Below are 14,642 nucleotides of genomic sequence, written 5' to 3'. Positions count from 1 at the left end.
CGCAAGGAGAAGCCCACGCACCGCAAGCTGCTCTCCGCAACTAGAGAAAGCCCGTGTGCAGAAACAAAGACCCAGCACGGCCAAAATTAAATAAATAAATAAATAAAATAAATCTATTTAAAAAATTAAAAAAAAAATCTTAAAACTATCTGTGTGGGGCTTCCCTGGTGGCGCAGTGGTTGAGAATCTGCCTGCCAATGCAGGGGACACGGGTTCGACCCCTGGTCCAGGAAGATCCCACATGCTGCGGAGCAATTAGGCCCGTGAGCCACAACTACTGAGCCTGCGCGTCTGGAGCCTGTGCTCCGCAACTAGAGAGGCTGCGATAGAGGCCCGCGCACCGCGATGAAGAGTGGCCCCCGCTTGCTGCAACTAGAGAAAACCCTCGCACAGAAACGAAGACCCAACACAGCCAAAAATAAATTAATTAAAAAAAAAACAAAAAAACTATCTGTGTGCTAAAAAAATATTACATGTCACTTGCAATATCTCTTACTGTCTCTGTCAATCAGGTGAGCTGCGCTGCCTTCCGTAAAAATCCTCCACTTCTCACTAAGCCTTGGTTGGTTGTGTTGAGGTTGAGACTATTTTCTCTTTATTTTTTCCCTTGCTGGTTGGACTTATAATTCTCCCTTCCCCCCCATTATCCAAGTAATGAGTGTATCTCTGTCCCTTATAATCTAAAAAAGCCCAACTGATGCATCCAGGTTGCCTAAAGCCACCTCCTTAGCTTTGTGACTAGGATAAGCTTTGACTTGATAACAATCACAACTTGGAAATATAGTACACTGCCAGTGGACAAGTAGCTCAACCACAAATATTAGAAAGGAAGACTCAGGTTATCTCGACGAATTTTTCTTCAAAACTACTGATGAAACTAAGAGGATAAATTAGCTTGTAAAAATGATGTACTATAGTGATACTTGTATCTGAAAAAAAAAAATTAAAAATGGTAGTTAAGACTTACTCGAAGCACTATTTTCTTCAATTTCACCCGTGAGCACACTTTGTGAGAACACTGGAGCATTGTCATTTATATCTAAAATTTTGACTGTTAGTATAAGTGGTTTCTCTACTTCTTGTCCCAGGACACTGAGAGCACGACAGGTAATCTAGAAAAGGAGGGGAAATGTTAATTAACATTCTACAAACTTTAGTTTGCCTATTATTAAAACTTGTAGAGACAAGGCCTCTCCTGGCATGTACAGTGCTTTTGTGCAAAGAGGAAAAGTATTTCCCCAGAGAGGAGACAAAGCAGGAAAAAGTGCCGACTCTGGGCGTACCAGTTGGGCAAATTGCCCCTTCCTGCAGGCTGGTACGTGTCTCCTGGCAGCATGAAGCTCTTGGCAAACAGCGTGCTGGAGTTGAGCGCTCATGCACCCTCCTGGGGTATTCCTTCAGGGGCACAACCATAAGGGGAGGCTCTTTGTTTTATTTTATTTTTTAATTTTTTGGCCATGCTGCGAGGCATGCAAGATCTTAGTTCCCCAACCAGGGATCGAACCTGCGCCCCCTGCAGAGGAAGCGCAGAGTCTTAACCGCTGGACTGCCAGGGAAGTCCAGGGGAGGCTCTTTGTAGAGGGACTAATATTGTTATTTGTCGGTGGATGGATTCATGCACTGATCTCTCTTCTAAATTAACCCCCTAAAGCCACTGTGCACCAGGGGAAGGGTGGCCGATATCGAAGACACAAACTTACTTGGAAGCTTGGGGTTACCTCACGATCAACTATGGCTGTTATGTTAATTTCTCCAGTGTATTTGTCAATAATGAAGATTCCCAAAGGGGGCTGATCCACTCCTATTCCAGAAATGTGGTAGGTAATATTCTGGGTTGCTTTGAAGTCTGAAGTAATCTGTAGCCCAAAATACCGAAAATGTTAAGGTGATCATCACTCAGGCCTATTCCTTCCCCTCCTCTCCTCCATACTCTCAAGTCAGCTATTCATTTTATTCACACTTTCTTGACACTGTGCTGTTTCCTTTTTTGCCTTGATAGATAGTAGGAGTGTGAAATAAACTCAAATTTTTGCTTCTGTTGACCACTATGGACCAATGTGTCGTTAATCATTCTGGCTTTAGAATATTTGCCCAGATTGTGGTCACCATGGTGATGTTAAAAGGTTGAGAGAAAGTCAAGGACACTTAATATTGACAAGGCTACTTCTGGATGCTCCCTTCCTTCGCAGGTAACATTAAAAAAAACAAAAAAGACATTTATTTTAGTTTAAAAAGGAGGAGCTGGAGAAAAAAAGGGGAAGGGATTATATAGTAAGTGTTAATATTAGAATGCATTGCTTTTATTATTATTTTTTAAACTTTTTAATAGGGAAAACTTCAAATATATTATAAAGTTAGAAGAATATAATGAGCCTGATATATCTCATCACCCAGCTTCAACAATTCTGAATACATGGCCAATCCAATGTTGACTGTCAACCATCTTTAATTATCTTATTGCTGTGTATTGGTATGGTATGATTTCAAATCCACTTAAAAAAAAAATCTAAGAATACAGTTGTTTTGTTCTAAGAGTGAAGTTGCTTATGTTGAGAAAGCTGTGTCAGGATGTTGTCATGGACATCCGTGGCTGTCAATAAACACTCAGTAGCTCAGCTATTGGAGAGCAATGTTGGGGGCTTATTGATACGAACATGTGGAGCAGCCATAATGGCTGGGGGACATTTAAGCTTTAAATATCAAGAGATTATGAGGACCTCTTGAGAGTGTTCAGTCTGGGCAAGGCAACTCTTTGCTGACCTAAATAGCTCTCTTGAAGACCTTGGGGCATTATTAGCTCCTGCCTGGGCAAGGCAGCTCTTTGCCTGGCAGTGGTGAAAACCACGATCTTGCTTGCCAGTACCACCGCCTCTGTTCCCTAGTAACGTGCTCTAGTGATAAGGGGCTTGTGTTTTTGCACTGGACATCAGCTTGTGGTTGACTAAACTGGCTCTCCCAAGAACCAACTTGTAGAAAAGTACAACTCAACTACATTTGTACTCTATTCCTTTAACCTCTCCCTTGCCTGGAACAATAGTGTGATTAATCTACTTGTGGTTAGGAGTACGGTATTTATTGGTTTATTGAGAGACATTATCTTATATGTTATTGGCTTGTGAAATTATTATAACTCCTGCAGTGAACCCGTGTTAAATAAATTACTGATAAAAATCTTATTCTCTGAGCATAATTTGCTGCCCCAAACAAAGCACTTTCTATATAATTTTTCTATTTGTTTGCTAGAATCTGAATCCAAAAAGGTGTAGCCATTGAAATTGATTGAAATGTCTCTTAATTATGTTTTATTACTCTAGAAGCTATAGCTCCTTCATCTTTCTCTCTTTTAAATTGTTATTACTATTATTACTGTGTTTTTTGTTTTGTTGAAGATACCAGGTTATTTGTTCTGTGGACTCTTCAGTCTGCATTTTGCTAATTGGAATTGCCATATTATTTTAATTTACATCTAGTACATTTATTCTGAAAATGTTACTTCTGCTCATAAGACTTACTGTGGCAATGGGATTTCTTTTTGAGTTGTCTTCTTCTTCTCTGCAGGGTCTTGCAAATTTCACCCATTCACGTTTGTATCTCCTTTTGCCTTGTACCGCTGTCTCATATTCTCCATGTTGTCCTTTTGTCTTATGTAAAAAGGGATTCCATTTTATTATGCACATTGTTGGAAATTTTTGCTTTGAGTATTAATTATAGACACCTAGGTTGAGGAGCCTCCTATGTTTCAAGATCTCTCAGACTGTTAAATATCTAATTTTCTCTCCCTCACACTGTCAAGCAAAGAAGAAACATTAAATAACTAGAATAGCTACAGAGCTGTATGATTTTTAATATTAGCATTTAATTATATTTTATATTTTCTATATATATTCCACAACGTCTAACTATTCTGTGCATAAAAGACAGGTTTAATGAAAACCTGTTAATTTATTTAAGATAAGAAGAATGCATGAGATAAGTTACAATAATGACACTTATTCTTGCTAGTATTTAAATATGATTAGGTTAGCAATTAGAATTTTAATTATATTTTCACAATTAAATTATTAAATAATTTAAAACATTAAATATTTATTTTTCCTGAGTACAATTTTAATTTTTTAACTAAACTGTTACTTTAATTACAAAAAACTTTTTCATACTTTACCTCTATTCTCAATTCTCCATGAACCAAAAGGACCACCTGTAGACATTTAAATAAAGTCAAATTAAATGTGAATTCTTCAAATAAGTAATTATATAAGATAATAATCCTGGTTTTTACATTCTGCTGTTCATATTGTAGTTTGTTTCTATTTCAAAAGAAGTAGATTTGGAGATGCAGTATTCGAAGGGCAAAATCCTTCCAAAAAAAAGAAAATACTCTTCGTATAAACAAGTTCTTTCAGTTCTTTAATCTGACTACAGCATTTCAATGATACACAGGAGAATCTATTGGACTTTTCAAAATTCTAACAGTTGTTGCAGCAACCCGACATTTCTTACCTGGTTGCTCTATAAACACTTCCCGGGAGCTATGGAAGCTATTGCTTTGGGAAACAATGATGAGCATCATTGTGATAAGCTTCAGAAAGTGCCATAGGAGATTATTAAAAGCCATGACCTACGCTACTGACTTGTACAAAGGCAGTGCTGTATTAGTTAGTTGCAATTGCAAGGTAAGGCATATAGTCATATAAGAGTGGAGAGAGTGGAAAGGAACTAGTCTAATTTAGAGAATGAAACGTAAAAGATCGGGATATGCTATTCCAACCACTAGTGTTGTTTTCTGTGGGACATGGATCTGCGCATCTCTGCCTTACTAGTTCAATTTAAATTTGAGCTTAATATTCATACTGATCTGAAAAAAACTAAAAATAAAGGTAAAATGAAGCCAGGTGGGCCAGGGTCTTCACTTTCTCAAGGGCGTACAGGACCTTCATCTGTGTCATTTTCCCCCTGGAATGCATTCTTCTTTCCCTTCACACACTTAAATATTCCTCATCCTTTAAGATGATTTCAAGTTCCAACAGTCTCCATGAAACTGTCCTTACTGATGTCTCCTTTTCTCAGTTTGTACAACACATATTCTATAACATGCAGTTTCGCTCGTAATGGTTTACCATGATTTATTATTTCTTATGGCTTTATGTGCATTGTGATATCAAGCCAAGAGAATTGCAAACTTCCCAAATCATTGCTTCTGTATTATTTTTCTTCTTGCAATTCGTACAATACCTGTCCCTCAGCAGATGTTTTGTGACTCACGGATTACCTAATCTGAAGAGAATCTGTTAGGGAAAAGATTGTGAAAAATAAATCAGAAGAAAAAAATGACTTTTTTTGTGCCAGTTGCTATTCATAGAGCTTTATGTTTACTCTCTCACTTAGTATGGCAGTCGTCTGAAGGAGATTCTATTATTGTAATCCTTATTTCATGGATGAAGAAATGGAGACATGAGAGGATGAGTACTTTGCCCCAACTAACAGCCCCAGGAGAGCCAGGATTTGAACCCCTGCAGCCTGACTCTAAAGCGTGCACATCACCACTACACTAGATTCTAACCAAAGTCAATGTAAATAAATAGAAAAAAAACTAGTCATAGAAAGAAAGTTATATGATAGTCAGTTTAGATTTCTTCCTGGCAAAGGCTGCAGTTATTCCTGAAACAATGTAGATTTATTACATTGTTTATTTTGGAAGGTTATAATAAAGAGGCAGGTCCCAGTCTGAACCAAAGGAATAATCATACCAGACATAGAATGCCAGGACCCTTCCATTCTAAAAATTTCAGTAAAATCTTTATTTCAAAGGGTGTTTTTTAAAATTGTCATGAAAAAGAACCATTACTTGTGGTTCTAACAGGTCTCAAAATGATTTTACAGCTTTGCTGCTCTTTATTAAACAATATCCTGAGTTACTTGGGAGAAAAGACCAGAGCAATGTAGTCATTGTACTACTTTCTCAGTTCATAAGAACAACTCAGCCACACGTGAGAGGAGGGATGGACCAGGCACAATCTCTTTTACAGGAAAACCAGAAAGAGTCATCCAGAAAATATGAATCATGTTTGTACTAGCCCCACGGAGAATGATTCTTCTAGTAGACATTAAGACATGATTTCTGTTTTCCTGGGAAGCAAAGGAAGGACAAACCCTGAACTATGGAAAATGAGCATTGCAGACAGGTGTTTCTTACTTGTTCAATCATTTCAATGAATCAGAGCCCTTAGAGAAGTCACTCAGCCAGACCTTTACTGTTTCCCATCCTCTCTTTTAAAGTCAGGCCAACAAGAATGTTCTCCAATTTTAGGGAATATTGTGAAAATGGGATTTTTTTGTATTTCTAGGAATATGGGGCACTTCTGAATAATGCAGTGCTCTTTATATGTGTATTGAGACATATAATCATAGGCTTACATTATTTCGAATAGTGTTTTAAAGAATCTTTCCTATTTTAGTTAATTAATACTTATATGTGGCTACTTAGATGTTTTAGTTACTTTGTTCATATAAGTATTTTGAATATGTAATAAATATTTCAATAGCTTCTTGACAATGTAAATCAACTGAGTTTTCTTTTTTTGTGGCCTAGAGTCTAGGAAATACCAATGTGGAGAAAACACTCCATATCTTGAGAATTTCTTTACTTTTCTTTCTTCCCTTTGTTTCCTGGTTATTTTTATAATTTTTTGTTGTTGTTGTTTGTTTTGTTTTGTTTTGTTTTTGCGGTACGTGGGCCTCTCACTGTTGTGGCCTCTCCCGTTGCGGAGCACATGCTCCGGACGCGCAGGCTCAGCGTCCATGGCTCATGGGCCCAGCCGCTCCGCGGCATGTGGGATCTTCCCGGACCGGGGCACGAACCCGTGTCCCCTGCATCGGCAGGCAGACTCTCAACCACTGCACCACCAGGGAAGCCCTATTTTTATAATTTTGACTACATGGTTTTTAAAGCATTGATATGGTCTAAATACCTTGGCATACGTAAGAATTAGAAATATTTTATTAAAAGCAAATGAGATTATTAGGTTAAAAAGCATATGACATAAAGTGATTTGATATTCACATGCCCTATTTGCTAATTAAAATGTATGTAGTTATATCATTAAGATTCCTATTGAGTATGGTAGGTCCACAATAAATATATTTTGAGGATATGGGTGACTGGATTTTTAAATATCATATATAATAACAATTGCTTTTTACTGAGTTGGCCAAGGTTTTGTTTAGAGTAATCTGATACTTCAGTGTGGGGAAGGACAGACTATTAGACTGTGCATTGGATCCACGGAGCTAGTCCTAGCCAGGCTAGGGCATGGCCACTCTTCTCAGAATGGGATAAGAGTGGATCACACCCACTCCCCTCTGGGAAATTTATAGAATGAATTGGGTAATTCAAAGAAATCATTACAAATTTTAAACTTGATTTTTTAAAATTATTAATTATTTTTGGAAAAATTCATGAAATATATATACATAGGTTGGTGATATTATTTTTATAATTGGTTAAGTACAAAGATTATTTATGTGTCAGATCATAGAGGTCATTCAATACATGTTGGAATAAATTTCATATGTACAATTCAGAAGAAATGAGTGATTTATATTTTATGATACCTCATAGCTTTATATATAGAGAGACTTTTTAAAATTAAAATTTAAAAACCTGGAAGTATTTTAATAAGCTTTGTATTAATCAAGGCAAATTCTTTAATTGAAAAAAATGATACATGTTTAATTACTTAAAAATTAATTTAGGACAGTTCAATTTTTAATAACTGATGTTTAGAGTAAGCTCAATTTAGAAAGTTAAGCCTTGTGTCATGATAGAGGTGAAAACAAATACCCATGGCTGTTTTCAAGAGCTCATTTTAAATACTGTGTAGGATGCAGTCAAATGTAGCAATAGAAAATTGGACACTGGATCCTGAATCCCTGAATTAAAATCCCAGTCTCACCAGGTACCAGCTGAATAACTTGGGAACATTACTTAATTTTTCAGTTTCCTCATCTGTAAAATAGAAATAATAATTCTACTTTATAGGTTTGTTGTGAGGATTAAATGAATTAACACGTCTAAAGCATATAGATGATCCCTAGCCTACAGTAACTGCTTAATACGTGTTAATTACTTTTGTCCAGACTTCTAAAAAAAGGTGTAAAAGAGCCACTGTGATATTAAGTGACCTTTTATTATTATTATTCATGTCAAGGCACGTAAGGACTTTCTCTTTCTTGAGCATCAGAAAAAGATAAGAGGGCTTCCCTGGTGGCGCAGTGGTTGAGAGTCGGCCTGCCGATGCAGGGGACACGGGTTCGTGCCCTGGTGCGGGAAGATCGCACATGCCGCGGAGCGGCTGGGCCCGTGAGCCATGGCCGCTGAGCCTGCGCGTCCGGAGCCTGTGCTCCACAAATGGGAGAGGCCACAATAGTGAGAGGCCCGCGTACCGCAAAAAGAAAAAGAAAAAGATAAGAACCAGAGCTCCACCATACAATTGAGTAGGTTGCTCCTTGCACAGCTCCAGAGGGCACTGTTCACATTGTAGTTTATGTGAATGCACTTCCTGGCATTGTGCAGTGTAGAGCCTGGCCAACTGTGCAGTGGCCATGCAAGAAAAATGTGCATGTTATACAAATTCAATTATTCATAGTATAATTAGGGATAGTAGCCAATTGCCTATGTAATTCTTGTGGTGAACTTTCCAAAGCAAGCCCTCACCTTAGGCTATCAGAATGACTCTTTTTTTTTTTTTTTTTTTTTTTTTTGCGGTACGCGGGCCTCTCACTGCTGTGGCCTCTCCCGCTGCGGAGCACAGGCTCCAGACGCGCAGGCCCAGAGGCCATGGCTCACGGGCCTAGCCGCTCCGCGGCATGTGGGATCTTCCCGGACCGGGGCATGAACCCGTGTACCCCGCATCGGCAGACGGACTCTCAACCACTGCGCCACCAGGGAAGCTCCAGAATGACTCTTAACAGGAAAGGAAGAGACAAAGGCTAAGAAGTTTATGAGGAACGTCATGGACACTGAGTGTTCTAAGTGAAAACCGGTTTCGGGTATTAAGCAAGTGGGAGCGGTAATAGGTGGAACTAATGACATCTTTCCTAAGTTTTGCTCAAGTCAGGCAGGGCTGGCTGGAATTTCTTGGCAAGGTTATTCTGATTTTAGAATCTTAACTTTTGGAAAGGCTCAGGAGGAAATTAATTTTCATATATTTATTAGTACTGGAAGTTGGATTGCTTCATCAAGATTCATCTTTATTACTAAAATATTACAAATAATAGGAATTAGAGTCTTACAAAGCACTTTATGTTTTCCAGAGCACTTTCCTGTGCACTTTGCTCCTTTATTCTTACTGTGGTCATTCTCATTAGTCAGGGGGATATGATTATTCTTATTTGACAGCTAAGGAAGCAAGGCCTGGAATGAGTCAGTGGTACAGGCATAGAATGGAGTCTGTGACTTAGCTTTCATATATTACCTCTCTAGGCAACACTTGTATGGTCATAGGTTGGTGTCATTAACTCAAAACCTCCAAACAGGTCTTCCAACTTTCAGACCCCACCCTTTAATAACAAAAGATTTGCTTTCCCACTCCACAGTGCTTTTAAAAACATTGTTTTTTCCCATCACCAAGCTATTTCGAAACTCTGGGTGGCTCCCCACTTCTAAAAGGGTTTCATTACCCTTCACAGAATGCACTTTTCAGTCTGACCCTCATCTGCCTTTTTAACTTCATGTCCAGATTCTCCAATGCAGACTATCATTCCAGCCAAATCAGTGTGTCCATTTCCTCTAGGCAAGTGCCATAATTGCGCCTGCCTTTGCATGTGCTGGGCTGACAACCGAAGATATCTCCCTGTGGCCCATCTATACTTATCAAAAAGCAGCTCAAATCTCACCTGGTCCATGGAGCCTGGTTTGCCTACCTCACCTCTGACTGACACTGCCTTCCACTAATAGCATTAAGAGTAGACCAGCACCATCCAGTTGAAATATAATAACCACAAATGTGAGCTGCATATATAATTTTAAATTTTCTATTATTCATATTAAAAAGGTTAAAAAGGTGAAATTAATTTTATTAATATATTTTAAACTAATATGTCCAAAATATTGCCATTTCAATATGTAATCAACATAAAAATTATTAATGATAAATTTTACATTTTTTTTTCATACTGAATCTTCAAAACATGGTGTATGCTTTATACTTAACAGCACATTTCAATGCAGATCAACCACATTTCAAGTGGTTGATAGCCACATGTGGCTACTGGTTACCATATTGGAAAGAGCAGGTCCAGACCTCTCAGTTTAACAATTATGTATGAAGTTATATTGTTGTTTAAATAGCTTGTGTGTTTGTGTATGTGTGCCTGTAAAATTTTCCTGAGGGGAGCAAAATGTTCTAACCCCTCATAGCTTCTTCCATGACTAGCATTATAGAGGCACCGTGAGGGGAAGTTATAGTTGAGAGAGACCTCATTCAATCATTCATTTATCCATTCTTCAGACAATTGTGCATCCACTGTAAGACAGATATTATGGTGGGCATTGGGGATAAAAAGAAGAATAAAACAGCCCTCAGTATAAGGATCTTACAGTCACTCCAGAACCAGAATGGTAACTGAGAGTGGTACATGTCAAAGCAGGGAAAGAAGCTCCTCTAAGCATGTGGCCGTCACACTCTGTGACAACACTATTCTGACATTCCCTTCCACATATCCCCTAGCTTCCCAGGTTGGTCATTGGCTTGGACAGATGGGTTATGAGGCTACCTGCAGTTCATTTAGTTCAGAAAGGACCATCTGGAAAAGTGGGGAAGTCATTACAATTGTCACATTTCTTTTTACAATGTTCCTGGGTCAATTAAATTCATTAGATTGCCAAAACAATTAGTTATCCTGTCATAATAGAAACAGACTCAAACAGAAGGGTGTGATACCAATTTTTCCGCTTGACCATTGCCATGAGAAGGAAGGCTGGGAAACTGGCTCACAGGCAGTCTATTCTAATTTTAAACATATTTAATTTTTAGAATGTTCTTCCTTGAGAACTATCTCCCTATAACTTCTTGAAGTTCAATTATCTCAATTTTTGTAGATGAGGAAATGAGGGAAACTGATGTGTAGGCCAACCCAATTTATTATTGATAAAACGAGGAATCAGTATTAGGAATTTAAAAAATATTCATTAGGGTATATTTCACTATTTTGATATCTTTGTGTAACTGATAATATTGTGACAAGTTTTCTTCTTTACTAAAACAACACATTTAAGGAAAAAATTAGTCTGTAACATCCAGGCTAGTGCTTTGCTCTCCAGATTCCACTTCTCTTTTATGTAATATTATATAAAACTTTCCCAATCCACAAAAGTATTACTCTTCTGAAGAACTGGCTTATAAGATATTCTGTCTTCTTTTGTACCCAAAGGTTGGATGTCTTTTGCACATAAAGGCTAAACATAAAACGCTGTTTTCTTAATAACCCTCCCAACTTCTCTAGAGTCAAACATTGCTTTGATTCTAATTCCATGGTCTTTGACTACTTAAAAACATGTCAGGTATCAAGACCAGGCATGTACAATTCTTAGCCATATCCTTAAGAGATATAAAACCTTGGAAAATAGAGCTCGTTCTCTTTTATGTGTTTTAGTTTGTGTATTAGAATAAAAGCATGAATAAAAAGACGAATAAAAGCATTACTTTGAAGAAGGTGAAGGTGTTGTGGAAAATAGACTTGAGACCAGGATTATTTAATTCTTTAGTTAATTATTTACCTAAAGAATTGCTAAATGGCAACTTTCAAATTCCTTTCTATCATCTGCCTTATTTTCTTATGTGAAAATACAACATTAAAAAAAGCAACAAAAGGGGGAAATTGGTAATCTTTACAGTTTCATTTTAAAATGTTTATTTCCACTGAACTCTTTTTAGAATTTATAATAGGGATTCAGCAGTCAAATATAGCATTCTCTAACAAGGAAGGAAACAGGGAAAGTTTGCAATTATTAGAAAAAAATAGGACTTACCATTAAAATGGCCAGAGCCCCTGTGGTTCTGAAAAGGAGCCAAGCCATTGTCTCTGATTTCCTTGGTGAACAAATCCAAGGGAGCTGCTGCTTTAGTCCTTCCAACCGCCTGCATGCGATGTCTAAGGAAAGCCCTCTCAGCGTCTCTGCTGTCTTCAGGACAGCAAGAGTCTTCAGGAGTCTGCAGACAGCCTGTTATGCAGGTCCTCCCCACCCTAAACCAGAAACGCTTGCATCACTCTTGCTCCCAGGTAAAAACTTAGACACACCTCAATTCCTGAAGCAATGAAATCCTCTGTTGGAAGCTGAAAGAAAAGTTCACAGGCTTCACAGGCTGGTTTTTACAGTTTTAATAGGAAGGTACCAGATGATAAACTAATCATGGTGTGGAAGTGAAAAAGTTAACCTTGACTACACTGAAAAAGGATCTAGTTGGCTGCTTCTCATGGTGCCAATTAAAACCGAAAAATAAAACAAAGCCTACAAAATTCCCCCAAATCTAACTTGTGGAAGAGCATTTATTTTTAGCCTGAGTGTATGTGAGTAGATTTAAAGTTAAGCAAAATATATTTTAGGTGTTAAGCAATAATATGGCTTTCAATTTTATTGAAAGAAACTACAAATCTGAAGAAGAAAACCATCACATCAAGCAGTTATTAATACAAGTTTTGAATGAAAACAATTGGAAATAAAATTGGACTAAACGCATATGGTGCCTTGGATATTTGAAATATATAAGCTGTGCATTGCAAAATCAGATCCCTGATAATACTCAGATGACACCTTTCTATTGTGTTTCTTTTCATTTATAAGTTTTTAAAAAATTAATTTGCCTAGTGAAGTAGGTTAACTCTGTGCACTTTTAATTACATTTCCTCTAGAGCAGATACCCTGCTCACTGCTGTTTACTTGTGCACTTCTAAACTCCTGGACTCCAACTCAAGTTATGGGATGGGGAAAAGCTACTAAAGCACCTTTTTAGTTTGCTTATAACACTAGAGTTAAGAGCACTCTTAACATTCCAGAATATTTTTTTAAATGTTTGGTAGAAAAACAATGTTATAAGTATCTGTGCATCAGGTTTTGGAAGCTTTTTAGTACCAGGGAAACCATTTAATCAGAATATTTTAGACAGAAAGGATTTTATAGTCTAGGAGTTGGAAAAAAACACCTTATAGGTAAAAATCTTGTGGGATTTTTTTTGTCTTTTTAAAAATTGTGGTAAAATATACATAACAAAATTTACTATTTTAACTATTTTTAAGTTTCAGCTGAGTGGCATTAAGTATATTCACTAGTCTGTGACTGGACTAGTTAACAAAAGTAAGGGGATAGAAGCTGAGATGAGCTTTATTGAACTTAGTGATTTGTATAATGCAGAATTTGGCAATTGAAGTGTTGGTTGCTTCTGAATTTAGTATCTGAATTTGTTTAACATTGGTGAGAGTTTTGGGTTTATATGTATGTATACTGGGGCTTTTTTCTTATAGCATAATGAAAAATACATACATATGGTCAAAGACTAGAATGAACCACCTTAATATACTAGAACTTATTTTTTGAATGAAGTGATTATGGATGTATTTTATTTCTTCATTATGGTTGTATGTATTTTCTTAATTTTGGTAATGAGAATGTATTAGTTTTATAATTTAAAAAGAAACTTCTTTAAAAATAATGTGAGTACAGAAAGCTTTTATGAATAACATTCTAAACTTTGGGGCAGGGAAAAAGAGAAAAACATAATGAACTTTCAATTCCTTCCTTTTTCCATAATTTAATATCTTGCAATTTCTTCAAAGCATTATTGTGCTAAAGACAAAAGAAATTTAAAAAGTGATAGCAGTGAATTATGATATTCCTAGGAATACCCATAAGTTGCATTTTGGACTAAATTCTAGATACGACTCAATTTTTTTTTCTGATTTACCTTTCCTAAAGCTTCAATTCTTTGGCAATTATATAAATATTTATTTATTTATTTATTTGGATGCACTGGGTCTTAGTTGTGGCACGTGGGGTCTTTGTTGCTGCATGCGGGCTCTTAGTTGCGGCATGAGGAATCTAGTTCCCTGACCAGGGATCAAACTTGAGCCCCCTGTATTGGGAACGTGGAGTATTAACCACTGGACCACCGGGGAAGTCCCTTCTTTGACAATTTTAATTAATTAGACTTTAAAATGTTGATTATCACTTCACTCTTTCCTCACCTGAACACAGGTTAAGGACTTAACTGGTATTTCATTTTTGTATTTTGAAATACCATCTAAGGATTCTTGGTTAGGTGGTGTAAATAGGGTATGGGCACCCTTAGAGGAGAGTAATGTACCAGACTTGGCCTGATTCAGGCTGGCTCCATTTACTCTTCCCTGTTAAGGAGGGTTTCAGAAAGCAAGGACGGATCCCATTGTGCATTCTGTAGGCAGACAGGACTCCCCTAATCTTCCTTCTATGTGCTCTTGACAGTGTTTTAAGCCAACACTGCTTTTTCTTTGCAGGATTGGGAACCTCAGTAAGGTAATGAAGCATCCTTGTGTTGGGGCCACATTTACATGGTGATAAGAAGGTGGCCTGGAGGTTACTCCTGCTGGGGAGTGCATTGCATTGTGTCTTC

The 14,642-nt window shown here is 37.4% G+C and overlaps 1 protein-coding gene across 1 annotated transcript in view; it reads right to left on the bottom strand.

Annotated features, from left to right (window-relative positions):
- Positions 1-12,200, bottom strand: part of DSG3 (desmoglein 3) — a 30,980-nt gene extending 18,780 nt beyond the window's left edge. Inside the window, exons 1-5 of the mRNA XM_004326394.4 lie at positions 12,029-12,200; positions 4,163-4,198; positions 3,513-3,641; positions 1,701-1,856; positions 968-1,112 (exon numbers count right to left, since the gene is read on the bottom strand). Coding sequence (XP_004326442.2) covers positions 968-1,112; positions 1,701-1,856; positions 3,513-3,641; positions 4,163-4,198; positions 12,029-12,076 — 514 coding nt within the window. The 5' untranslated portion in view covers positions 12,077-12,200. The remainder of the gene's footprint in view (positions 1-967; positions 1,113-1,700; positions 1,857-3,512; positions 3,642-4,162; positions 4,199-12,028) is intronic.
- Positions 12,201-14,642: the final 2,442 nt, after the last annotated feature.

The sequence above is a fragment of the Tursiops truncatus genome, chromosome 13, assembly GCF_011762595.2.
Source record: "Tursiops truncatus isolate mTurTru1 chromosome 13, mTurTru1.mat.Y, whole genome shotgun sequence".
NCBI lineage: Eukaryota > Metazoa > Chordata > Mammalia > Artiodactyla > Delphinidae > Tursiops > Tursiops truncatus.
This window is presented reverse-complemented; position numbering and strand designations above follow the sequence as displayed.